This window comes from Berghia stephanieae, chromosome 12 (assembly GCF_034508935.2).
Source record: "Berghia stephanieae isolate SIO BIC M18660-M18661 chromosome 12, UCSD_Bste_1.3, whole genome shotgun sequence".
NCBI lineage: Eukaryota > Metazoa > Mollusca > Gastropoda > Nudibranchia > Aeolidiidae > Berghia > Berghia stephanieae.
This window is the reverse complement of record NC_088371.1, coordinates 40,918,902-40,946,401: the sequence shown is the minus strand read 5'-3', so window position 1 is coordinate 40,946,401 and position 27,500 is coordinate 40,918,902. Positions and strand designations below refer to the sequence as shown.

Sequence of the window (27,500 nt, the reverse complement as noted above, 5' to 3'; positions counted from 1 at the left end):
TATATCTCTCAATCGTTCTCTCTCTCTCTCTCTCTCTCTCTCTCTTCCTCTCTCTCTCTCTCTCTCTCTCTCTCTTTCCACCCCCTCTCTCTTTCTATATCTCTCAATCGCTATCTCTCTTTCTCTCTCTCTCTCTATCTCTCTCTCTATCTCTCTCTCTCTCTCTCTCTCTCTCTCTATATATATATATATATATATATATATATATATATCTCTCTCTCTCTCTCTCCACCCCTCTCTCTTTCTCTCTCTTTATATCTCTCTCCATCTCTATCTCTCTCTTTCTCTCTCTCTTCCTCTCTTCCTCTCTCCCTTTATCCATCTCCCCCCCTCTCTCCACCCCCCCCCCCCCCCAAGATTTAAAAACGGCTTGTATCATACACATCTTCTCAGTTTCATGTTTGACACGGTCGGGACAAGCTGGAGATCATTATAAAATTTAATCTCACGATAAAATGAGGCCAAAATGATAAATAAGTGTTTTGGTGGCGAACAGTAATGTGTTTCCTTATGGCACTGGAAATATCTAAGCCTGCTTTGAATCTTGTAAAGTGAATCAATATTTAATTACCGCTACCTTTTCTGTTGATCTATTTTTTTTTTTCAGTTTATTATTCTACACGTTCACGACATGTTGTAGAATAGAAGAAATAGAAAAAATAGAAAACTAGTCGAGTGGAAATTCTCACAAAAATAGAAGACGGTAGGGGCTGCCTGGAGCCTGTGATCGTGAAAATACTAACGGGAGCATGAAAATGGAGAGGCTTCGTATGGGAACAAAACAGACAATGGATGTTTCGGGTACAAACCCTTCGTCAGCACAACAATACACAAATTAACGTGAAAAAAAGAAAACAAATTAAAAAAAAAATATATATATTTTTATTTCTTCTTCTTCTCGACTTCACCCGGAATCGATGCCGGTCCCTTTGCGTGTGAAGCGAGTGCTCTACCAACTGAGCTATCGTGACCACGAATCACAATTGAATTGTTCAGTATTAACAAAGGCAAGTGAAGGCTTCATGATTAGTTTTTTTTGTTTCCTTGAATTCACTTAAACACTCTTATTGCGTGTCTACGTTCGTTAAGATAAGATTACAAACAAAAAAAAAAAAAAAAAAAAAAACAAAAAAAAAAAAAAAAAAAAAAAAAAAAAAAAAAAAAAAAAAAAAAAAACCAAAAAAAAAAAAAAAAACCCAACAAAACAATATCGATAGAACGAAGAAGACGTCACTCTGGTCTTTGTTATTGTTGTTTGCCCTCCGTGTTTATGAGTAATTCTCATTCAACTGTTTTAACCAGATAATAAACGTTCAAGATTGTACATGGTTTTTTGTGTGTTGGTTAGTTATACTTCCGGATGGCAATGTTGTGGATACTATCTATCTATTGTTGGTAACTGCATTGTTTTCAGTTGTATTTAAAAAAAATCTTTTTCAAAACGATTTACCAATGTCCCGTCTTTGTATTCATTTTCTTTACTACGTTTTCTTTCTTTGTGTATGTATGTATGTATGTATGTGTGTGTGTGTGTGTATGTGTGTGTATGTGTGTGTGTATGTGTGTGTATGTGTGTGTGTTTTTTTACGAGTTCGATCAAACAAGAAGAATGGTTTTACAAAACTCCCTAACTCCGTTTTTTTCCCATTTGTGACCCTTCGCGTCAAAACGGTATTAAGTCGGGTTGGTTAAGGTGTTAAAAATTGAATTTATAGCCAGAAATATCAGACTTGTGTTGAGTTTGTATGATTTTTTTGTGGAGAGTGGATACCATATTTTAGGGGGCTAATGCCAACAATTTATATTTTTGACCATTTAATTTAAGCATTAAATTTGGCTTTTAAGCATCTGGCGCGTTCCGACATAATACCGTTTTGGTAACCGTTATGGTGACGACGGGTCACATTTTGAGATATCATTCGGGGTGTTATTTTGTCATATTTGAACTTCCAATTCACACAAATCAAGGGGAATTCTTGTGTCCTTTGATGCCTTAAATAAAGTGTACGTCTCAATTTATCTCATAGATAGAAAATCTCAAAAAATGACAAAATCGCCATAACCGTCTCCTTACCACCCATAGGAATATCGTCACGTTCGTTACGATGTAATCGACAATTTACTCATTCTGATTTCTCTTGTACATCACAAAATGTAAAGAAATGCTTTGATGACAGCTATAAATACTAAACACTGTGTCGTAGAGCTCACTTGTTACTTTTTTGTTTGAGTAAGAAAAGTCTATTTTGTGCTGGGTGGGTGTGAAATTTCGGGGAAAATTCTAAAAATAGCTGGTAAGGAGAGAGTTAATGAGTTTTGAAAAACCAGACTTCATTAAATTATTGTTCGAAGAATAAACAAAAGCAACAACTCGACGTCTATCTACAACAGCGACAACAAAACATGAATGGAGACGATTCAAACCAAACGTCCCACAAACAAATGGCGATCGATCATCAACAAGGAATGATGACGTCAAAACGTGCAATTCTTGCCATGGTTTACAGCTCGTGTTTTTTGGTTTGTTTTCCTTTTCGAAAATACATGCTTTTCTTCCTCGTCGTTTTCGTAAAAAAAAAAAATGTTTTTGTGTTGTTGTTTTTCTATGTATTGTTATTTTTCTTGGTGTTGCTTTTAATTTTTTTTTTTTCGGTATGTTTTTTTTGGTCAAATTTGTGACTATAAAGAATTAAGATGCATTGTTAGACGGACAATTTTTCGTGATTTATATTTTTGCTGATAGTATCTAGATCTATGCTACACGCGTAACAAAAACATTATTATGTATGCTAGAGCGCGATCTAGGTGCACAAATTAGCAGTTCTGGTAACCAAAGGCAATTTTGGGGCCTGATTTTAACATTGTTGTAATGGACAATATTTTACGTTGGTTTGAGAGCATTTCCATTGCAACAATGAGACCATGACACTTTGGGTTGCAGGACCTGTAAATTAGTACACGTTGACCGCGACCATAATGTGTGATTTGTTGTGTTAAAATTTCTTATTATTATTAAATGGGATGAAAAAAACTAAAAGATGAACATTGAGTTTTAAAGTTAAAAAAAATACACTTGTATATAGCGCAATAACCACAAAATATCCTCAAAGCGCTTTACAAAGGGTCCCTGACCAACAGCAACACTTAACATGACGATCGAGACATAACGCCTGTCAGGCGATGATACAATTTTTTTTTCCCGGACAGAGACAACGCTGTTAATGGCCAGGTATTCATTTTATACCTGAGTACGGTTGGAGAATGAGAGGCTTTTGCAAGGACTCGACTATGCGCCGAGCGAGACTCGAACTCAGGACCTTCCGATCCGAAAGCGAGTGTCACACCACAAGACCACATAGCCAGCGGCACAAACAATAATAACTATGAATTAAAAAAAAAAATGTTCTTAGACATTCAATATAGGGAATGAGATTAGAGGAAGAGTAGCGTCCCTTGATTGGACGTCACCCATAGTCAGTGAAGTCACCGGCGTAAAAGTTATTAGAGAGAGAACGTCATGTTGGTTGTGCGCATGCGTCTCTCGTCCTCGTGGAAGTACCGCGAGGACGAGAGACGCTTGCGTACAACCAATATGACGTTCTCTCTCTAATAACTTTTCCGCCGGTGACGTCACAGACTATGGGTGACGTCCAATCAAGGGACGCTACTCTTCCGCTAATCTCATTCCTTATATAAAAAAATAATTTACTCTTCTCTATTATCTACGCGATAGCCGATATTATGGGCTTGATTTCACATTGTTGATTGAACATTATTATTACCGTGCGGCTATGTGGTCTTGTGGTATGACACTCGCTTTCGGATTGGAAAGTCCTGGGTTCGAGCTTTGCTCGGCGCATGGTTGAGTCCTTGGAAAAGCCATTTTATTCAAGTTCTCTCACCGTACTCAAGCGTAAAATGAGTACCTGGCAGTTAACAGCGTTGTTTTATGTCGGAAAAAAATGTATTATCGCCTAACAGGCGTCATGTCTCGTTCTAAATGTTACGTGTTGCTGTTGGTCAGGGGCCCCCTGTAAAGCGCTTTGAGCACGTTTAGTGGATATTGCGCTATATAAAAGATCAAGTATTTTTATGTGTTTATTGGTTTGAGAGTATTTTCATAACAACAACGGGCCCATAACAGTTTAGGTTACCAGACCTGTAAATTAGTACACGTCGGTCATAGAATAATATAATGAAAAGTAAAATCAATTGATTTGATTGTGACGGTGTCAGCCTATAAGCCGGAAAGATAATGAAAAGTAAAATCAATTGATTTGATTGTGACGATGTCAGCCTATAAGCCGGAAAGATAAAGATGAATAAAAATTTATGATTTTCAGTTGTGATTACAAATAGAAAAAGATGTATTAATTGGTTTTCCCGTGTTGAAATAATCGTATTTTTATGGTGTGTGATAGTTTATTATCGGTGTCAGGTGTGTTGACGTGTAGAGTCAAAGTGATGCACAGTTGTCAGTCTGACTAAGTTGTCATTCGAAGTTGTCAAGCTGTGAATTGGAAAACGTAATGAGCAAAAAAAAAAAAAAAAAAAAAAAAAAAAAAAAAAAAAAAAATTAAATGAAAATAACAGCTTCGAAAAAGAACAATTTTAGTGTTTTAGTTGTTGGCTGAAGAATGGTTTTGATCCCGAAACGTTTCGTGGTTTTTATTTTTATGTTTATTTTTCGGAGCTAGTACATTTATTTTTGTTTATTACTTTTTAACACTGGCTGGACGTGTCAAATGATTGTCCGCCTCATGTGTTGATTTTGAGTGATGTGGTAATGTTTTATTTTAATGGCTACAGAAGGGTTTTGAGACCGAAAAGTTCCGTATTTGTATTTTTGTTCTTTTTCGAAATTGTTACAGATTTATTTTTGTCCATTGTTTTTAAAGTGTGGAGTGGTTCTTTTGTTTGATAATGATTGATAAGGTAGCTTTTCCCCCGCTGATTCGTTGGTGGTTTAGTAACTTCTCAGATTTATATTCAACATCATTTCAGATGTGATAGCAGTAGTAGTGGTAGTAGTATTAGTAGTAGTAGTAGTAGTAGTAGTAGTAGTAGTAGTAGTAGTAGTAGTAGTAGTAGTAGTAGTAGTAGTAGTAGTAGTAGTAGTAGTAGTAGTAGTAGTAGTAGTAGTAGTAGTAGTAGTAGTAGTAGTAGTAGTAGTAATAATACACATTAATACAGCACTCATTCTCGTGTAAAACACAAGCTCTGGGCACTTTACAATGTAAATTATCGATTTTAAGTGAACAAAATTAATTCATAGCCAAATCAAGGATTCATAGAGTCAATAAAAACAAATACAGTAAATATATGTCTTAAGATTCTTTTTAAAGGTAGGTAAAGACATACACTCCCTCAGACCACGTGGTAGTTCATTCCAAATCTTGGGGCCGAAACAAGGAAACGATCTATCACCAAATTTTGTTCTTGATCTTTTCCCCGAAATTTTCGTTTGGTCATTACATGATCTTAAAGGGTAATTTTCAAATTTACACATGACCACGTGATCTGTGAGATATGCCGGTGCTATACCAGTCAAACACTTATAAACAAGACACGCTGCTTTGTAATATGTGCGCTTTTCAATGGATAATTTTTTACAACTCCCAAAGCTCATAATAAATATGTAAAATTTATGCCCGTCTACTACATCTTCAGATATCGTCGCCTAGGCATTCCACGAATGAATATAGATAGTATGCAGATGACGTCACTCAGGCCTTTGTTATTGTTTTTGCCATCCGCGTTTGTGAGTTGTTCTCCTGTATTAACCTGACTATAAACGTTCATGGTTACACAGAGTTTGTGTGTTGGTCCGTTATACTTCCGGATGGCAATGTTGTGAACTCCTTGGCCAACCGCATTCTATCTATAGATAATTCATCAAACAGGGTGTTTGATGTCAACAGGAATCACTCATGTTGTCACAGTGAGCAAATTGAGAGTTAATAATCTTGGCCAAGGAAAAAAAAAAAACGAACATGCCTGAAACGTGGCTCGAACCACCCGGGACCCTCCGGGTCACAGTACAAGACCTTAACCACTCCCAAAGCTCATAACGGCAACATACAAAAATGATCTTTTCTATAGCGCAATATCCACTACAGGTACTCAAAGCGCTTTACAAGGGGTCCCTGGCCAACAGCAACACTTAACATGTAGGACGGGACATGACGCCTGTTAGGTGATATTATATTTTTTTTGGACACAGACAATGCTGTTAATGGCCAGATACTCATTTTACACATGAGTACGGTGAGAGAATATGAGTAAAGAGTCTTTTCTAAGGACTCAACTATGCGCCGAGCGAGGCTCAAACCCAGGACCTTCCGATCCGAAAACGAGTGTCATACCACAAGACCACAAAGCCGCACATAAATAGTATTTGAGATGGATTTCCCAATGCGACTAGTGTGGATAGTCCACTTGTCGCCATCTGTCGTGGTACAGGCTGATTTCTTGGGATGCGTTTTTTTCACTTGTTTTTTTCTTCTTCCTGTGACTGGCACTGTTTCATACATGCTTTTTCAGATATTTTTATTGTACAGTGGTCCGTTAATTATCGCTTTCATAATATTTTCTAAATAGAAACGGATCTAACATCAAACTCTTCGCCCTCGTCCTTTCGTGTTCACAGATGAAACGAGTTCTGGTGTGAATAATAATATAGACTTTAGACATTTTGCGCAGACGACGATAGAGATTAGGACGACGATTGGGATTGTTTAGAAGCTTTAACTCTGCCCACCTGTCATTATAACACCCGAAAAGCTATCGTCGACTTCATCTACGCCGGAATAGAAAGATAGGGCGGAGCCTACCATGATATAACCCTTTACAGAGCCCTAATTTCAACGTAAACGTTCTGTCCAATGACAGGTGGATGGATATCGCTTTCCAGATCTGATGTCCTGATATGAGATCCTGCGATTTTTGACCAATCAACGACTATCGTGTAAACCTTGGTTGTGTCAGATCTTTGAACATTAATCTAAACCTGTGTTAATATATAAGTCGTTTCAGGACTAGAAGTACAAGTGTGGTGCTTTTCCAAAATGGACGGCGGACTCAATTGTGTACAGTTTCGTTTGATGTGTCGACACACATGTGTCATAATATTCATGGTGTGTGTAGTTTTATTTGTTAACGCATCTGTGATCTCAAACCTTGAATTGTCCTCCCCAAAGCAAAAACATCAACCACTACCATCGTCGTTGATATTAACAACAGCTGCTGATACAGGAGAGACAGAACAAAAAGAGAATGGAAGAGGTGAGGAAGAAGAAAGAGGAGAAACAAGAGGAGGGAGAGGAGGAGGAGGAGGATTAGGAGGAGGAGGAGGAGGAGTAGGAGGAGGAGGAAGAGGAGGAGGAGGAAGAGGAGGAGGAGGAGAGTCAGAAACAATTGCTTCGCAAACAACATGGTTTTCAACACCATCGGTTTTTTTATCTACTTATAAACGCCGTGATAGTAGGATTGAAACATTTGAACCAAGCATCAACAATGTTGAATCTCATTTACAGCTGAGCAATCAGCAGCAACTTCATTCTCTTGATAATAATTCATCATCATCTTTACTAGCACCATCATCACCATCACCACCACCACCATCATCATCATCATCATCATCATCATCATCATCATCATCATCATCATCATCATCATCACCACCATTACCAACACCAACAACCCCATCGCCTTCATTATTAACCACAACGCCATGGCAACCACCTTTACCTCTACCAATCCCACCACCACCACTACAACCACAACCAACAACAACACCTTCACCACTCACACTTCAACCACCACCACTACAACCACAATCAACAACAACACCTTCACCACCCACACTTCAACCACCACCACTACAACCACAATCAACAACAACACCTTCACCACCCACACTTCAACCACCACCACTACAACCACAATCAACAACAACACCTTCACCACCCACACTTCAACCACCACCACTACAACCACAATCAACAACAACACCTTCACCACCCACACTTCTACCACCACCACTACAACCACAATCAACAACAACACCTTCACCACCCACACTTCAACCACCACCACTACAACCACAATCAACAACAACACCTTCACCACCCACACTTCTACCACCACCAACTGCACCACCAAACACATGGCCATCGAGATCACCAACACAACGACTACCACCATCCAACACCCGCACCACTTTGAGGTCCAAACGAAGTCGACGCCCTTCTCGCATTCTGGCAGACTGCAACCCCAGGTCGTGCCAACCCCCTGACTGCGCATGCCCTTCGTACCAACACCCAGGCAAGTATATATAGTTCGAAGATGACGTCACTCAGGTCTTTGTTATTGTTTTTTGACATCTGCGTTTATGAGTAATGCTCACTGAACTGTATTAAACTGACTATAAACGTTCATGGATACACACCGTTTTGTGTGTTGGTCTGTTATACTTGCGGATGGCAATGTTATGAGCTTCTTAGCTAAGCGCATACTATCTATATAATATAGAATGAAGTTGACGTCACTCGTTCTTGGTTAGTTTTTTTTTTGTGTGTGAGTAATTCTCACTTAATTGTATTAAAAGACTAGGGATACATACTTTTTGTATGTTGTCCGTTATACTTCCGGATGGCAATGTTGTGAGCTTCTTAGCCAAGCGCACAACAATGAGCCCATAAGGAATTGGTTTATCAGACCTACAAATAAGTGCACGTCGTATTTGTCCCGATGATAGAATTGTTCTGTAGATTTCACGAATCATCTTTCTTCTTTATTCATCTTTGGGGTTTTCTTGTTGGTTTTTTTTTTCAGGTAATTTTACAGTCTCCAGAGTTCCAATGATGATCATGCTGACGTTTGACGATGCAGTGACGTCATCAAATTATGTGTACTTCCAGACCATCATGGACCAACAATTCAGGAACCCAAATGGCTGCCCTATGAAGATGACGTTTTTTGTCTGCGACGACGGAGGTAGAAATGATTATAAATTGACCCGGAAGTTATTTCGAAAAGGTAAATAGAATTATTAATGATTTCTTGTCGAAGTTGAAGGCTTCTTATCGACGTACGCATGTATGCAGGTCAGACATTCTAACGCAGTTTAACATTGTCGTAATGGAAAATATTTCGTGTCATTTTAAAGTTTTCCATTACAACAATGAGCCTATAATGAATTGGGTTGTCAGACCTGCAGATAAGTGCTCGTCGTTTCTTATCTATTTACTTTCGTTTATTATTATATGTTTGTTTCTTTTTCTTTTTGTTGTCTATTTTTATGTTCTTTTTTTTTGTTTTTGGTTGGTTTTAGATTGTTGTATGGGGGGGGGGGGGGGGGGGGGGGGGGGGTATGATTTTGGTTTTGTTATTTATTTGTTTTTATGTTGTCGTTTTTTCTTTTAAAAATTTTTTTTGGGGGTGGAGGAGGGGGTAAGGGCTTGGAGGGGGGGGGGGGGTATTTATTTTTATTGTCTTCTGGAGGCGTGTGCTTATTTGCAGGTTTGATAACCTAAATTGTTGTGGGCTCATTGTTTTACTGGAATTAATCTCAAACCAACGCAATCTATTGTCCATTACAGCAGTGTTAAATCCAGCCCATAATTGCGTTTGGTTATCAAACCTGTCAACATACGCACGTAGCCCTGAAGTCTTACTTATATATATTTCTGAGTGTTGGTGGGTACTTGTAGGTACGAACGTGCTCGATAATGGTTGTTAGAGCTAATATAGAATGCAAATTTTCACTCACATTTTTGTGGCCGAGACGACTCCTTTCTGTGTTTTTTACACTTCTTCAGTCGGCGTAAGCCCCCCCCCCCCCCCCCCCCCCCCCCGCCCCGTCCGCCGCAACCACATTCCACAACACTATCACACACACATGTACACACAACACACAACACACCTACACGCACACACACACACACACACACACACACAGAAACCCATAATATAAGCATGAGAGCACATTACAATACACATCAACACTAATCACCACTACACAACGAAACAACTTTAGTTTGGAGTAAGAACTTTTCTACGGACCTGACTATGGATTACGCCGACTGAAGAAGTGTAAAAAACACAGAAACGAGTCGTCTCGGCAAAAAATGTGAGTGAAAATTTACTTTAAATTATATATATATATATATATATATATATATATATATATATATATATATATATATATATATATATATATTTGTCTGACACGACGTGCACTTAATTGCAGGTCTGATAACCCAATTCCTTATGGGCCCATTGTTGTAATGGAAATCTAAAAAAAAAACGACGCAAAATATTGTCCAATACAACAATGTCAAACTAGGCCCATAAGTGGGTTCGGATGTCAGACCTGTGTTTCTTTGTACACGCCGGTCTGACCTCTGACCTTTGAGTACAGCTTCTGCTCTGATACGAAACACATGTCTAAAATTTTGGCCAGAAAGCTCGTCCTTCAAATATCGTTCGAATGAAATGGCTCTCATCTTGGCAAAACTCTCAAACCTGGGACTTCAAATCTGGGGCTTTGCGAAGCTCCAGGTTTGAGGATTTTCTTTTTGGCCAAGATGAGGGTCGTTTTAAACGATCTGGACAGGGAGGCACTTACTGTGTTTTTTAAAAAAAATGTTTTTAAGGGTTTTACGGCGCTTGCAACACATTAAGGTTATATCAGTGCCAGTAAAAAGGAAGAAAATGGGATAGTAAAAAGTTCTAGAATTACGATTAAAGTTAAAACACCCAAGAAAAGGTAAGACAAAGGGGAATTGGTTCAAATAGGAAACAATGTAGATTCCAAGAGCATGCTATCAAAGTACTTAGTTTGAGATCACCTAAAAGTCTCATCCAGACACAAGCACAGGCCCCAACTAAGAGGGATACACTCAAATGTTTACAAATCATATAAAATATTTAAACAAAACAATACAGTGCATAACAGAGAGATGGTTTACAAGGAAATAAATATCATCTCCCAAAACTAACTATAGATAGTATGCAGATGACGTCACTCAGGCCTTTGTTATTGTTTTTGCCATCCGCGTTTGTGAGTTGTTCTCACTAAACTGTATTAACCAGACTATAAAAGTTCATCAACCATCGATTCTATATTTATAGTTTTGGAAGATGATATTTTTTTCCTTGTAAATCATCTCTCTGTTATGTCCTGTTATTTTTTATTGTTAACATGTGATTTATAAACATTTGAGTGTGTTCCTCTTAGTGGGATCTTGTGCTGGTGTCTGGGTGAAACTTATAGTGTGCTCTTGGAATCTACATCTGTTCCCTATTTGAACCATCTCCCCTCTGTCTTACTTTTTCCTCAAGTCCTTTTAATTGTACATCAAGAATGCTTTGACTATCCGAATTCGCTTCCTTTTTACTGGTTCTGATATGACCTAAATATGTTGCAAGCGCCGTAAAACCCTTAAAAACAAACAAACAAACAAACAAACAAACAAACAAAACAATTTTCAACGATCGACATTTCAAGAACGACCTTTCGGGCCAAATATTTAGATATAGATAGAATGAAGATGACGTCACTCAAGCGTTTGTTATTGTATTTTGCCATCCGCGTTTTTGAGTGATTCTCACGAAACTGTATTAACCAGACTATAAAAGTTCATGGTTACACATAGTTTTGTGTGTTGGTCCGTTATACTTCCGGATGGCAATGTTGTGAGCTTCTATAGATAGAATGCGCTTGGCCAAGGAGTTCACAACATTGCCATCCGGAAGTATAACGGACCAACACACAAACTCTGTGTAACCATGAACTTTTATAGTCTGGTTAATACAGTTTAGTGAGAACAACTCACAAACGCGGATGGCAAAAACAATAACAAAGGCCTGAGTGACGTCATCTGCATACTATCTATTACGGACCAACACACAAAATTGTGTGTCACCTTTAACGTTTTTAGTCTGATTGATACAATTTAGTGAGAACCACTCATATAAATTGCTGATTAAAAACAATAACAAAGAGCCCGAGTGACATCATGGCCTTCGTAAACTTATAGATAGAATGCGCTTGGCCAAGGAGTTCACAACATTGCCATCCGGAAGTATAACGGACCAACACACAAACTCTGTGTAACCATGAACGTTTATAGTCTGGTTAATACAGTTTAGTGAGAACAACTCACAAACGCGGATGGCAAAAACAATAACAAAGGCCAGAGTGACGTCATCTGCATACTATCTATAGCCTGACGTTGACCAAAAAAGGACGGCAAAATGCCAGTCTTTGGCAACAAAAGAAAAGAAATCGTGAGTTATATTCAATAGTTCAACCAATGGGACCACTTGTTTCCATGAGCACTACTCACGACAACTCACTAGGATGATTGTGGACGTCACTCAGGATTTTGTTATTGTTTTTTGCCATCCACATTTAGGAGTAATTCTCACTAAACTGTATGAACCAGACTATAAACGTTCAAGGTTACACATAGTTTTGTGTGTTGGTCCGTTATACGTTCGGATGGCAATGTTGTGAGCATCTTATCCAAGTACATACTATCTATAAATATTTGTTTAATTATAATGTTGTGTTATTATAATTTAGTTAATTTCTTGTTCCTTTCCAGGTCACGAGATAGCGTCCCACTCTATGAGTCACCGATTCCCTAAGTCCTGGTGGTCTCAGGCCTCCGTGCGTGAGTACAAGGAGGAATTTGTGGGACAGAGGAGGAAGTTGAGTCAACTCGCCGGGGTGCCATGGGAAAACGTGAGAGGGTTGAGGGTTCCATTCCTGAGTATCAACGGGGACAGTGTTATGGAGATGGCGAAGGTATGGTTGGATTTTTAGTTTGTTGTTTTTTTTGTTATTTTTTTCTTGTTTTTTTATTTGTTTTTTTTTTGTTTTTGTTTGTTTTTTTTTTTTTTTGTTGTTGTTTGATTTTGTGTGTGTGTGTGTGTGTGTGTGTGTGAGTGTTTGTGTGTGCGTGTGTGTTGTTTGTTTTTTGGAGTCTAAATTGGCCACGAAGAACTCTAGCTATCTGGCGCCCATCCCTCTCATGTCGGATTTCATGATTTAACGAAAACTGTAATTTTTGTCATTTATTTAGTGAGTTAATTAAAGAGCGTTGAGACTTATACCAACATTAATTGTTTTATTAAGAAGTAGAAGTCCTTCAGAATCATACGGTCTATGGAGCTCGGAGTTAAGACCGGTTTCTTTAGCGCTAAACTGAAATAACAAGGGGCAGCGTGGCTCAGCGGTACGGTCTTTGCTTCGTACCCGAAAGGTACCGAGTTCGATCACCCACCGCTGCGCTATGAGGCCTTGAGCAAGTCACCTCGCCCTAGCTCAATTTGCGGAGCTGCACTGCGGATGACGCCTGGGTTATTCCAGTCTTCCCTTGGATTAGACTCTAGAGACAAATTTCTCCTATGGGATGAATAAAGGGAATTATATTTTTAAAAAAAATATTTAATTAGCTGACACGATACACATTCATACATTCAAAACTCATTTCTATTTGCAAGGAAAACCATTTCACGTATGACTCAAGCTGTGTAAATAGACTTCTCGTAGACTCTACCCAGCATGCCTTGTGGCCTTACACCCTGGACTTTGTCCCTTCCGGTGACGTGTGTGACCAGCCAGGGAGACCAACGAGGAGCTATCCTGGGATTTGGGAGGTAAGATACAGTAGAATTTTGATTCAAGTACCAGATGGTATTTGTCTCCATTTTTCCTACTGTAATGTGTACCACCGACTTATAAAAAACAAAACAAAACAAAAAAAAAAAAAACGTGCGCTTTTATATACCGCAATATCCACTTAATGTGCTCAAAGCGCTTTATAAGGGGTCCCTGACCAACAGCAACATGCAATATGTAGAACGAGGCGATATTGCAGGGATTTTTTTCGACAGAGACAACGCTGTTAACGACCGGGTACTCATTTTACACATGAGTACGGTGAGAGAATGTGAGTAAAGATCCTTTTCGAAGGACTCAACTATGCGTCGAGCGAGGCTGGGACTCAGGACCTTCTGATCCGAAAGCCAGTGTCATACCACTAGACCACATAGCAGCGAAGGGACGAAAAGGTCATGGTAATTTGTTGTAAATGAAAATAATGACCAAATGAATACATACGTATTATGAATAGATACATCGTTTATATATAACAACGGTAAAAATACGTATTATGAATAGATACATCGTTTATATATAACGGTAAAAATACGTATTATGAATAGATACATCGTTTATATATAACGGTAAAAATACGTATTATGAATAGATACATCGTTTATATATAACGGTAAAAATACGTATTATGAATAGATACATCGTTTATATATAACGGTAAAAATACGTATTATGAATAGATACATCGTTTATATATAACGGTAAAAATACGTATTATGAATAGATACATCGTTTATATATAACGGTAAAAATACGTATTATGAATAGATAATCGTTATATATAACGGTAAAAATACTATTATGATAGATACATCGTTTATATATAACGGTAAAAATACGTATTATGAATAGATACATCGTTTATATATAACAACTAAAAAAATACGTATTATGAATAGATACATCGTTTATATATAACAACTGTAAAAATACGTATCATGAATAGATACATCGTTTATATATAACAACTGTAAAAATACGTATTATGAATAGATACATCGTTTATATATAACGGTAAAAATACGTATTATGAATAGATACATCGTTTATATATAACGGTAAAAATACGTATTATGAATAGATACAGTTTATATAAACGGTAAAAATAATATGATAATAATTTAATATAAACGTAAAAATACTTATTATAGAAATATATCAGTTTATAATAAACGGTAAAATACGTATTATGAATGATCATCGTTTAATATAACGGTAAAAATACGTATTATAATAGATACATCGTTTATATATAACGGTAAAAATACGTTTATAGATATAATAATCGTTTATATATAACTTAAAAATACGTAATAAAATACACGTTTATAATAACGGTAAAAAATACGTATTATGAATAGATACATCGTTTATATATAACGTAAAAATAGTATTATAATAGATAATCGTTTATTATAACGTAAAATCGTATTATAATAGATACATCGTTATTATAACGTAAAATATTTATAATAATAAATCGTTTATATTAAGGTAAAAAACGTATTATGAATAAACATCGTTTATATATACGTAAAAATACGTATTATAATAATAATCGTTTATATTATAACGTAAAATACTATTAGAATAGATAATCGTTTATATATACGTAAAAATACGTATTATGAATAGATACATCGTTTATATATAACGTAAAAATACGATTATGAATAGATACATCGTTTATATATAACGTAAAAATACGTATTATGAATAGATCATTTTATATATAACGGTAAAATACGTATTATAATAGATACATGTTATATATAACGGTAAAAATACGTATTAAATAGATACATCGTTTATATATAACGTAAAAATAGTATTATGAAAAATAATCGTTAATATTAACGTAAAATACGTATTATGAATAGATAATCGTTTAATAATAAAAACGTTATATGATAGTACTAATATATAACGTAAAATATTAGATAGATACTGTTATATATACGGTAAAATACGTAATGAAAGATACTCGATTTGAATATACACGTTTAATACGAAATCGTATTTATAATACATCGAAATAACGTAAAAATAATTATATATCGTTAAATAATAAAATATATGAATAGATACTGTTTATATTACGGTAAAATAGTTATGATAATCATCGTTAATTAATAAATAAAAAAATCGTTATAATAAGAAAAATGTTTTATATAACGTATAAAAAATACGTATTATGAATAGATACATCGTTATATATAACGAAAATAGTATATAATAAAACTAATTAGTAAAATATTATATATAATTAAATAGTAAAAATACGTATATAATAGATCATCGTTTATATTAACAACTTAAAAAAAATATAAAATATTATGATATAATGTTATATTCTAAAATAATAATAAATTAAATTTAAATAACTTTTAGATAAAAACGTTATGATATTTTTATCGGAATACTTGTGTCATGTAAAACGAAAATAGTTTTGTGATTTATTATGTATTGAATATAATCGAAAATGTAAAAATAATACTATTTAAGTAAAACAAAAAGAAAGGAAGATAGAAAAAGAAAAGAAAATAGAATAGAAAGATAAAGGAAAAAGAATAATAGAAATTTTATATATAACAAAAATATTATATAGTATGTTATTAACTAAATTATGAATAGATATGTTTTAACGTAAAATAGTATTATAGTACATGTTATATTACGAAAATGTATTAGATAATATAAATACGTTTATGTATGTTAATACGTAATATTATAAAATAACAATAGTATATGATAGATAATCGTTATATAAAGGTAAATAGTATAGATGATACGTTATATTAACAACTTATGAAACAAATAAAATTAAAAAAAAGTTGATGAATTTATTAAGTAATTAATAGATTTTTGTATTAAAATTTAAAAAAAAGTATTGATGTCTTATAAAAAAATTTTATAAAATGTAGAATGAAAGATTAAAATAGAGAGTAAGAAAACGAAAATATTAAAAACGTGGAAAGTATAAAATGTAATGATGAATAGATACATCGTTTATATATAACGGTAAAAAATCGTATTATGAATAGATACATCGTTTTATATAACGTTAATAAAAATACGTATTATGAATATATACATGTTTATATTAACGGTAAAAATACGTATTATGAATAGTACATCGTTTATATATAACGGTAAAAATACGTATTATGAATTAGATACATCGTTTATATATAACGGTAAAAATAACATATGTTTATGAATAGATACATCGTTATATATAACGGTAAAAATACGTATTATGAATAGATACATCGTTTATATATAACGGTTAAAAATACGTATTATGAATAGATACATCGTTTTATATATAACGGTAAAAACATATTATGAATAGATACATCGCTTATATATAACGGTATAATTAAAAAAATACGTATTATGAATAGATACATCGTTTATATATAACGGTAATAATAAATAGATACGTTTTTAATTTTTAATAGTAAAATACGTATTATATAGATACATCGTTTATATATAACGGTAATATACGTATTATGAATAGATACATCGTTTATATATAACGGTAAAAATACGTATTATGAATAGATACATCGTTTATATATAACGGTAAAAATACGTATTATGAATAGATACATCGTTTATATATAACGGTAAAAATACGTATTATGAATAGATACATCGTTTATATATAACGGTAAAAATACGTATTATGAATAGATGCATCGTTTATATATAACGGTAAAAATACGTATTATGAATAGATACATCGTTTATATATAACGGTAAAAATACGTATTATGAATAGATACATCGTTTATATATAACGGTAAAAATACGTATTATGAATAGATACATCGTTTATATATAACGGTAAAAATACGTATTATGAATAGATACATCGTTTATATATAACAACTGTAAAAATACGTATTATGAATAGATACATCGTTTATATATAACAACTGTAAAAATACGTATTATGAATAGATACATCGTTTATATATAACAACTTTTAACATTGACAACAAAATATAAAAATAATAATTTGAAAAAAAGTAAAGATGTATAACATTGTCTTCATATTTAATAATAATAAAATCTGATTTAAAATACGTAAGCTCATAAGGCTTTTCACCGACATAGAAACGAAACCCGTCGTTGAATGAATATTTTTACATCCGGGCACCTAGCCTTGTTCCGCCATGTTGGAAAAACAACTGGAACAATAGTGTGTTGGAACTCGTTTATTCGCTGAGTTTGAATATAAATCATGGGCGAAACATGCTCCAAAAACTTAATTTTAGCATAAGTTTATAGAGTAAAAACAGAGAGAGAGAGAGAGAGAGAGAGAGAGAGAGAGAGAGAGAGAGAGAGAGAGAGAGAGAGAGAGAGAGAGAGAGAGAGAGAGAGAGAGAGAGAAAACAGGAAAAAATAAATTTATTCTAAATAAAAAAAAATCAGTCTTCTTTGACTTGGAATTGAACCCGAGACCTCCTGATTGCCGGTCAGACGGGTTACCATTACACTACAGTGGTTACCCGATAGTTGGGACGATTATAATGCTTATATATAGTATGCGCTTTGCTTAGAAGCTCACAACATTGCCATCCGGAAGTATAATCGACCAACACACAAAACTGTGTGTAACCTTAAACGTTTATAGTCAGGTTAATACAGTTTAGCGAGAATTACTCATAAACGCGGAGGCCCAAAAAAAACAAACAAACAAAAAGAACAAAAAAAAAAACAAAACCAAAGACCCGAATGACGTCAACTTCATTCTATCTATATCCTTGCTCTATAATGCTGTAGAAAAATAATGTTGACGCTTCCCATCTCTGTATCATTGGATTAGGATTTCATAAGAGTTGATCTAGATACAGATAGTATGCTCTTGGCTAAGAAGCTCACACCATTGCCGTCGGGAAGTATTACGGACAAACACACAAACTCTGTGTAACCATGAACTTTTATAGTCTGGTTAATACAGTTTAGTGAGAATTTCTCATAAACGCGGATGGCAAAAATAATAACAAAAACTAGAGTGATATCAATTGGAACTAGCGATATCTCAACAATCGATTCTCTCGAATGGACTACCAATTTTAAAGCATACACATTATATCTTTTTTGTAAAAACAAAAATAATAACAAAAACTAGAGTGATATCAATTGGAACTAGCGATATCTCAACAATAGATTCTCTCGAATGGACTACCAATTTTAAAGCATACACATTATATCTTTTTTGTAAAAACAAAAATAATAACAAAAACTAGAGTGATATCAATTGGAACTAGCGATATCTCAACAATCGATTCTCTCGAATGGACTACCAATTTTAAAGCATACACATGTGGCTATGTGGTCTAGTGGTATGACACTCGCATACGGATCGAAAGGGCCTGAGTTCGAGCCTCGCGCTCGGCGCATAGTTGAGTCCTTGGAAAAGGCTCTTTACTCACATTCTCTCACCGTACTCAGGTGTAAATTGAGTACCTGGCCGTTAACATCGGTCTCTTTGTCCGAAAAATTGTAATATCGCCAAACAGGCGTTATGTCCCGTCCTACATGTTAAATGTTGCTGTTGACCAGGGACCCCATGTAAAGCGCTTTGAGCACATTTAGTGGATATTGCGCTATATAAAGCTCAATATCTTTTTTGTAAAAACAAAAATGATAAAAAAAATAAGTATAACAGCTTCAAAAACAAAATAACAAAATACCAAACACGAGACGTTTCGGATTCAAAACCCTCCTTCAGTCAATAACAATTACAAATATTTTGGATGTGTTGATGTTTTTATTGTTTTGTTATTGGTTAGAGAAGGGTTTTTGAGCACAGAACGGTCAATGTTTGGTACCATGTTTTTCCTATGCTGTTATATCCATTTTTGCTCATTATATTTTACAATCCACAGCTTCTTCCAGCTTAGTATTTTAGTGTTTGTTTGTTTTTCATAGAAGGAATGAAGTTGATATTACTTAGCTCCTTTTTACTTGTATTAAGACCGCCAGAAAGGTGATTTGTATTCACATAATAATTTCTAATTGATGGCCAGATCATAAAAGTTTCTTGTAGATCATGTGATAGACACGATTGCTTTCGCCGGCTGGCAGAACAGATGAGCATTACACTTAACTTCATACCATCAATCTTCTCTCTCCTTGAAGGTTCCTTTGACCCAATACCCCTGCGGCGATGGTGAAGTAGGATACATGCTGGACGAATGTCAAGGTCATATAGGAAAGGGTCATGCCACGGACGTCGTCAGCTTCTTTTGGCGCCAATTTGCACACCACTACAGAACCCGCGCACCCATGGGTATCTTCACGCACGCGACGTTCTTCCAAAATGAGCGACGAGCCCTCCGCGGATTACTGGAGTTCCTCCGAGGAGTGGCCTTGTTGGATGACGTATGGTTGGTGTCTGTAGGCCAAGTTGTTGATTGGATGAAACAACCCACGCCCACGACAAGTCTCCATAGTTTTAAACCGTGGAAATGTTAACATAGATTATATTATACAGATCTGAACAATAGGATTCAATAGTCTGACGTCACGTCCGCCCAGCAACCAGCAGCTTGGTTCTAAACAAAGAAAATCGATACTTTTTATTCTTCATGCTGGCTAGAACTTGTTCATGTCATGTGATCAGAATGTATAAAAGTTAAAGCATGATCAGATTTATGATGTTTTTCTCCTCTGGATACACTTTTATGCTCGTAGGAGAAGTATTTCATAAGGGCGTCCGCCATTGTTCCGATAGTTTAGAACCAGTTACTAAGTTACTATGCGTCATTACGAGGGAAGTGACGTCACGACTGTTGAATCCTCTTGTATATGAAACGGTGCCAGGCAAAGCAAGAAAGAAGAATACAAGAAAGAAAAAAAAATATCCCAAAAAAGGGATTTTCACGGTTTCCTATACACTTTTCAGATCTTAATCTCACACCGGTGCTTGCTCCCGAATGTCTAAAATTCTCAATTATATAATATTATAGAAAATGGTTTTGTTGTCCTGTGATATGTGACTCACTCACGGACTGGACGTTCCTGGTTTGAGTCACGCTCTAGTTGGTGCAAAGTTGAGTCCTTGGGAAAGACCCTTTACTTACATTCTCTCACCCCCCGCAGGTAACTGCCTGGTGTCTACATTGTCTTTATAAAAAAAAACAAAAACAAAACAAAAACAAAACAAAAAACAAACAAAAAAAAAACAACAAAAAAACAAACAATAAAAAACAAAAACAAAAAACTAGGAAAAGCGCCTTACAGGCGTCACGTCACATCTCAACTGAGATATTATATTTTTCTGTTTGCTGGGGATTCTTTGTAACTTGCTTGGAGCACTGTAAGCGGATATTGAAATGCGCTATATAAATGCTCACGTTTAAGTTAGTCTAGATAGAAAGAACACAAAAACAAATGAAGATGAATGAGAGAAGATTGGAATGGTCGAGAAATGGAAAGTAAGATTTTTTTATTTATTGGCCCGATCATCAATGACTCTAATGTGTAGGTGTATGAAAAAAAATGAAATAATAATAGTGCTCAACTTTTTGATAAAAGGAGCTATATTGTAGAAGTTGATCATAATTATACTTGAAATATGTGTTATATGATGAAGGTCCTGGGTTCGAGCCTTGCTCAGCGCATAGTTGGGTCCTTGGAAAAAGCTCTTTGCTCACCGTACTCAGGTGTAAAATGAGTACCTGACCGTTAACAGCGTTGTCTCTGTCCGAAAAAAAAGTGTAATATCGACTAACAGGCGTCATGTCACATCCTACATGTCAAGGGTTGCTGTCGGCCGGGGACCCTTTGTAAAGCGCTTTGAGCACGTTAGTGGATGTTACGCTCTATAAGAAAGCTCAAGTTTTATCAATGTTGCCGTTATATTTGGGCTCCTTGTAAAGCTCCGTGAAAGTAAAAGACTAAATATAATAAAACAACTTCGAGACAGAAGTGTTTTTTTTTCATCATGGCAGAAAAATATTTGACTTGTCTGGATTTGAGTAATATTGTAATGTATTTGTTGTCTTTGTTAATGGCTAAAACTCCTTGTGCATATTTTTGAACGTATTGCTATGAATAAAAGCCACAGTTTTCGGGAAAGGACATGTGTGTTTGTGTGTATTCACCATCATTATTATCATCATAATCATCATCGTCATCGTCGTCGTCGTCATCATCATCATCATCATCATCATCTTCCGGCTAAGTAGCCTCTCCCCCCCCCCCGACACACACTTCCCCTGTTGTTCCTTTCTGTCCCCATCATAGACATGATGTTCTTTTTTTTTCACGGTCTCCATTCATTCTGTCAAACCGTCATAGACATGAATGGCGAGATGGCCAACGAAGAGGAATTTCCCGTGGGTCGATCAGCTGTTATTACTGTGTCATACCGGAAGTAGCTCTTTTCGTTTGATAAATAGGAAGATCGGGCAGTCAATACACTCTTCTTGTTTGATGATTAGTTTATGCGTGGTGCTATCTTTATGTTATTTTCCCTCCACTCGATTAAAAATTAATCGACTTTTTCAACAGATATTTCTCACGGAGTTGTTGACATATATTTACAAAACCACCATGCTTCATACATGTTGGGTTTATAAATGCTACAATCGAGCTGAGAATGATAGAAGTCGCCGTTTTCATAGATCAGATCAAACGAAGGAAGTGACCATCATTATTTCTTGTTAAAGTATCAGTATCGTATCGAAGTGATATCGAAACTTTCTGATATCGTCCGACACTAATGTAAAAACAAGCGGGAAGTAACTTCGGAATTGTTGACTGTAATAGTTTGTTTTTATTGGCTATAAAATATCTAAATACTTAGATTTATTTCGAAATAAAAAAAAATCGAGACAATTATCATTTGGAAAAATCATACAAATCATACATAAAAGTTTGAAATTAATCTGTTAAAATTGACTTGTTTAAAAGTCTGCAGAAGTCAATTGTTCCACAGGAATTTTTAAATCTAGTTTTAAACTATTTTAGCTTTTATGAGGGAAGAGTATTGTGAACTTTATAAATCTTAAGGTTAACCATTACCAATGAGATAAAGTGTTATATCATATCAACTCTTATTATTGCCAAAATCGCAAAGACTTCCGAGAGTATTTTATAGAGAATTAAGAGGTATCTAAGGTAAACACTCGAGAATTAGACCTAGTATCCAAATGAAATGGAATGGCCCTGCGCATGGCGGAAGTCATCGTATTTTAAGAAAGGAAAAGAAGACAACGCCCACCTTGTTTAAGGTCCTTTCTTTTACGTTCATGCACACCGTCCAAGATCTTTTGTCGATACCGTCTAGTAGGTGAACTTTTTCATTACCTCTCCTTACCACCCCCCCCCCCACCATCCCCTCGTAATTATTGTCAGGTTTTCCATCCCTTCAACACCCCAGCACAAATTAACAAAAATGCTTCGTTCATTATTCATTACATTTATTCAAAAAGTCAAAAAAAAAAAAAAAAAAAAAAAAGACAACAGATTACAATAGCAAGAAGGGTAAGTCGGGAATTATTTTATATAATATTTAATATTTTTTATTTCACCCATCGACTCAAAATGTTTTGGGTCTGGGATGATTTAGGTAGACTCTGAAAAATAGATTTTTATACTCAAATAAAAAAAAAACATTGAGACGAAGTTTAAATAATTTGATTTATTTCGCAGAGAATGTACATTTTCATTAACCCTCTCCATACCAACTAGAAGGAAAATCGTCACATCCATTACAATACAGCCAACACTTTTACAATTATACTTATAAGAACGTAATGATGTGTTGTAAAACTGAAATAATTTATGTAAAGCACGTACTTATTTAGGGGGTCCCGATAGCTCAGTTGATAGAGCACTCGCTTCACATGCGAAGGGACCGAGATTGATTCCGGGTGCAGTCGAGATTTTTTTTCTGACTCCCCTGTCCACCCAGCAGTAAATGGGTGGCTGCGTCTGTTAGATTTGGCGGAAAGTACATTGCAATAGACTAGCGTCCTATCCAAAGGATAGAAAGCAATTGGTATTGTTCGTTTCACGCTATAGAAACCGCGATAAACTCCGGTTCCATGGGCCGAATGGTACTGAAGGATTTCTGTTGTGTAGCTACTTATTCCTTTTGATTTGGAATCCAACGAATCAATGTTTATGTTGGAGGGATATAAATAAACTTTCGGGGAAAACCCGGAAAATACTCGGTATGGAGAGAGTTGATAAAGAGCAAAAAAAAATAAAAAAATGTTCTAATAAAATAAAGGGAGTACAAATGACTCTTATAGGGAATGCGATTAGCGGAAGAGTAGCGTCCCTTGATTGGACGTCACCCATAGTCTGTGACGTCACCGGCGGAAAAGTTATTAGAGAGAGAGAACGTCATGTTGGTTGTGCGCATGCGTCTCTCGTCCTCGTTTCCGGTGAAAGCGGCTTGAGACACTTCAAAACCAAATTGACGTTCTCTCTGTAAGGTGACGTCCAATCAAGGGACGCTACTCTTCCGCTAATCTCATTCCCTATAGTAAAATAAAGGGAGTAAAAATGACTCTTATAAAAGATACAAAACATTGAACGACGTTTCGACCTTTGGCCTTCTTCAGGTAAACAAGTTAAGTATATATATATATATATATATACACACACACACACACACACACACATTTTACCTATTATGTTTTAACTATAATGCCAACGTAATATAGCATATTTCCTTTTGTTATTTACCTGAAGAAGGCCAAAGGCCGAAACGTTGTATAATTTGTTTTGTATCTTTTATAAGAGTAATTTTTACTCCTTTTATTTTACTAAGCATTTTATTGACTCAATTATGCATGTCTACATTATAATAACGAGAAGAATTATTAAATTCCATTTTTTCTCCTATATTTTTAACATTAAAATCTTCCTCGATACCTTGTTTACTCCGATTTAATACTAGATTCAGACGATGGGTCACAAATTCAACCTATAGTATTTGTTATCAATACTGTTTCTTTTCCTGAACACGAAAAAAATTTGTCAACCTATCAAAAAACACACACCCCAACGAACACACAAACAATTATCATAAACAAACAGGGATCAAATTTTGGTTACTTTTGATAAGTGTGATGTGCCCATGATTTTCAACGATAATAATTGTGACACATCGCCTCAAAACGGTATTATGTCGGAACGATCCAGATGCTTAAAAGCCGAATTAAATGTTAAACTGGTCAAAAATATAAATAGTTGGCATTAGCACCCTAAAATATGGTATCCATTCTCCTCAATAAAACATACAAACTCAACACAAGTCCGATATTTCTGGTTATAAATTAAAATGTCAACATCTTAACCAACCCGACTTAATACCGTTTTGAGGCGAAGGGTCACAATTTGTAAACTTTTGATATTAAAACCCGTGTTAAAGCGCATATTTAGTAAATATAATTTTTAACACATTTGAGGAAAAGCAATGTTAAAGTTTGTTTTATAGTAAATACGAGATTTAACACATTTGATCAAAAAAGTATTAAAGATTGTTTCGTTTTAAAATATATGATGGAAAACAGTATCTTGTTTTATAGTAAAAATAAGATTTAACACATTTGATGGAAAACAGTATTAAAGATTGTTTCGTTTTAAAATATATGATGGAAAACAATATCTTGTTTTATAGTAAATATAAGATTTAACACATTTGATGGAAAACAATATTAAAGATTGTTTCATAGTAAATATAAGATTTAACACATTTGATGGAAAACAGTATCAAATATTGTTTCATAGTACATATAAGATTTACCACATTTGATTAAAAACAGTATTAAAGCTTGTTTCATAATAAATGTAAGATTTAACACATTCGATGGAAAACAGTGAATCTTAACTTATAGATTTGATTAAGAAGACCTGTATTCTAAAAGGAATCGATTTCTGTCTTGAATGGAGTCGAGTATTTCAAATTCTGGTATCGAGTAACAAAATTTTAAAAAATATGCTTTCACTATCATAGGCCTTGAAACAAAAACGTATTTTTTTTGTTCATGATATTGTAAAATCAGTTTAAAGAAAACGATAATTTTTGTTCATGATATTGTAAAATCAGTTTAAAGAAAACGATAATTTTTAGACAATTCTTTAAAAGAGTTCATTATGCTGTTAATATCGTATCGACATCATTTTATCACCATCATCATGGTCATATCGATCTTCGTCATCATCACCACCACCACCATCATCCTCCTCTTCCTCCTCATACTCCTCCTCCTCCTCATCATCATTATCATGATCATTATCATCATCACCACCACCACCACGACCACCACCACCCCATCATCATCATCATCATCATCCTCCTCCTCCTCCTCCTCATACTCATCATCACCACCACCATCATCATCATCATCATCATCATCATCATCATCATCATCATCGCCACCATCATTATCACCACCACCATCACCACCACCACCACCACCACCACCACCACCACCACCACCACCACCACCACCACTATCACCACCACCACCACCACCACCACAACCACCATCACCACCACCACCATCACCACCACCACCATCACCACCAGCACCACCACCAGCACCACCACCAGCACCACCACCACCACCATCATCACCACAACCACCCATAATAATCATAATCATCATCACCTTTGTCATCACCACCACCACCACCACCACCACCACCACAACCATCACCACCACCCACCACCACCACCACCACCATCACCACCACCAACCATCATCATCATAATCATCATCACCTTTGTCATACCCACCACCACCACCACCACCACCACCACCACCACCACCACCACCACCACCACCACCACCACCACCACAACCACAACCACCACCACCACCACCACCACCACCACCACCACCACCACCACCACCACCACCACCACCTCCACCACCACCTCCACTACCACCACCTCCACCACCACCTCCACTACCACCACCTCCACCACCACCACCACCACCACCACCACCACCACCACCACCACCACAATCACCACCACCACCACCACCACCATCACCACCACCACCACAACCACCACCACAACCACCATCACCACCACCATCACAACCACCACCACCACCACCACCAAAAATCAAAAACAAAAAAAAAATCATTGACCCCCCCCCCAAAAAAAAAATAACAACATAATCATATTCAAATTTAAGGAATGACAATAACAAACAAACCACAACAACAAGATAGAAATAAAAAATTCAAGTGATTATCTGAAAAAGAAAATGAAAATTTTAAAGATACAAACTAAAATAAAACTTGTCGTCTATATATCGATTGATTAAAGTGACTCATAAATATAAATATAAATATATAAATATAATTTATATAGCGCCAATATCCACCCAAGGTGTTCAATACGTCAGCCGCAGTGCAGCGCCGCAAATTGAGCTAAGGCGAGGTGACTTGCTCAAGGCCACACGGAACAACAGCAGGTGATCGAACTCGGTACCGATCGGGTACGAAGCAAAGACCGTACCGCTGAGCCACGCTGCCGCAAAGAAAAATGCACGTTCCGAGAATTTTGGGATCATCTTGACAAATGTGACCCACCTTCTCAAAAAGGTAATATGTCCGGATGACTTTGACCCGTAGAAAGTGAATATAGAATAAAAATGAGAATATGTACGAATTTTAAGGCTACTACAATGCAAGAAGTTATATTAGTTTATACACCAATATAATATAAGGAATAGGCTCAATAAATTCAATGCTATTTCTGTCACACACTTCATCCCGACACCGTCATACCGCTTTGAGCCCGCAGTCTAAA

The 27,500-nt window shown here is 35.8% G+C and overlaps 1 protein-coding gene across 1 annotated transcript; it reads left to right on the top strand.

Annotated features, from left to right (window-relative positions):
* The first annotated feature begins 8,841 nt into the window (after positions 1–8,841).
* Positions 8,842–20,571, top strand: LOC144957707 (chitin deacetylase 7-like). Its single transcript, XM_078889080.1, has 4 exons — positions 8,842–9,039; positions 12,615–12,817; positions 13,516–13,671; positions 19,850–20,571. The coding sequence occupies exons 1-4, from the start codon at positions 8,862–8,864 to the stop codon at positions 20,183–20,185; spliced, it is 873 nt and encodes a 290-aa protein (XP_078745206.1). The 5' UTR covers positions 8,842–8,861; the 3' UTR covers positions 20,186–20,571.
* Positions 20,572–27,500: the final 6,929 nt, after the last annotated feature.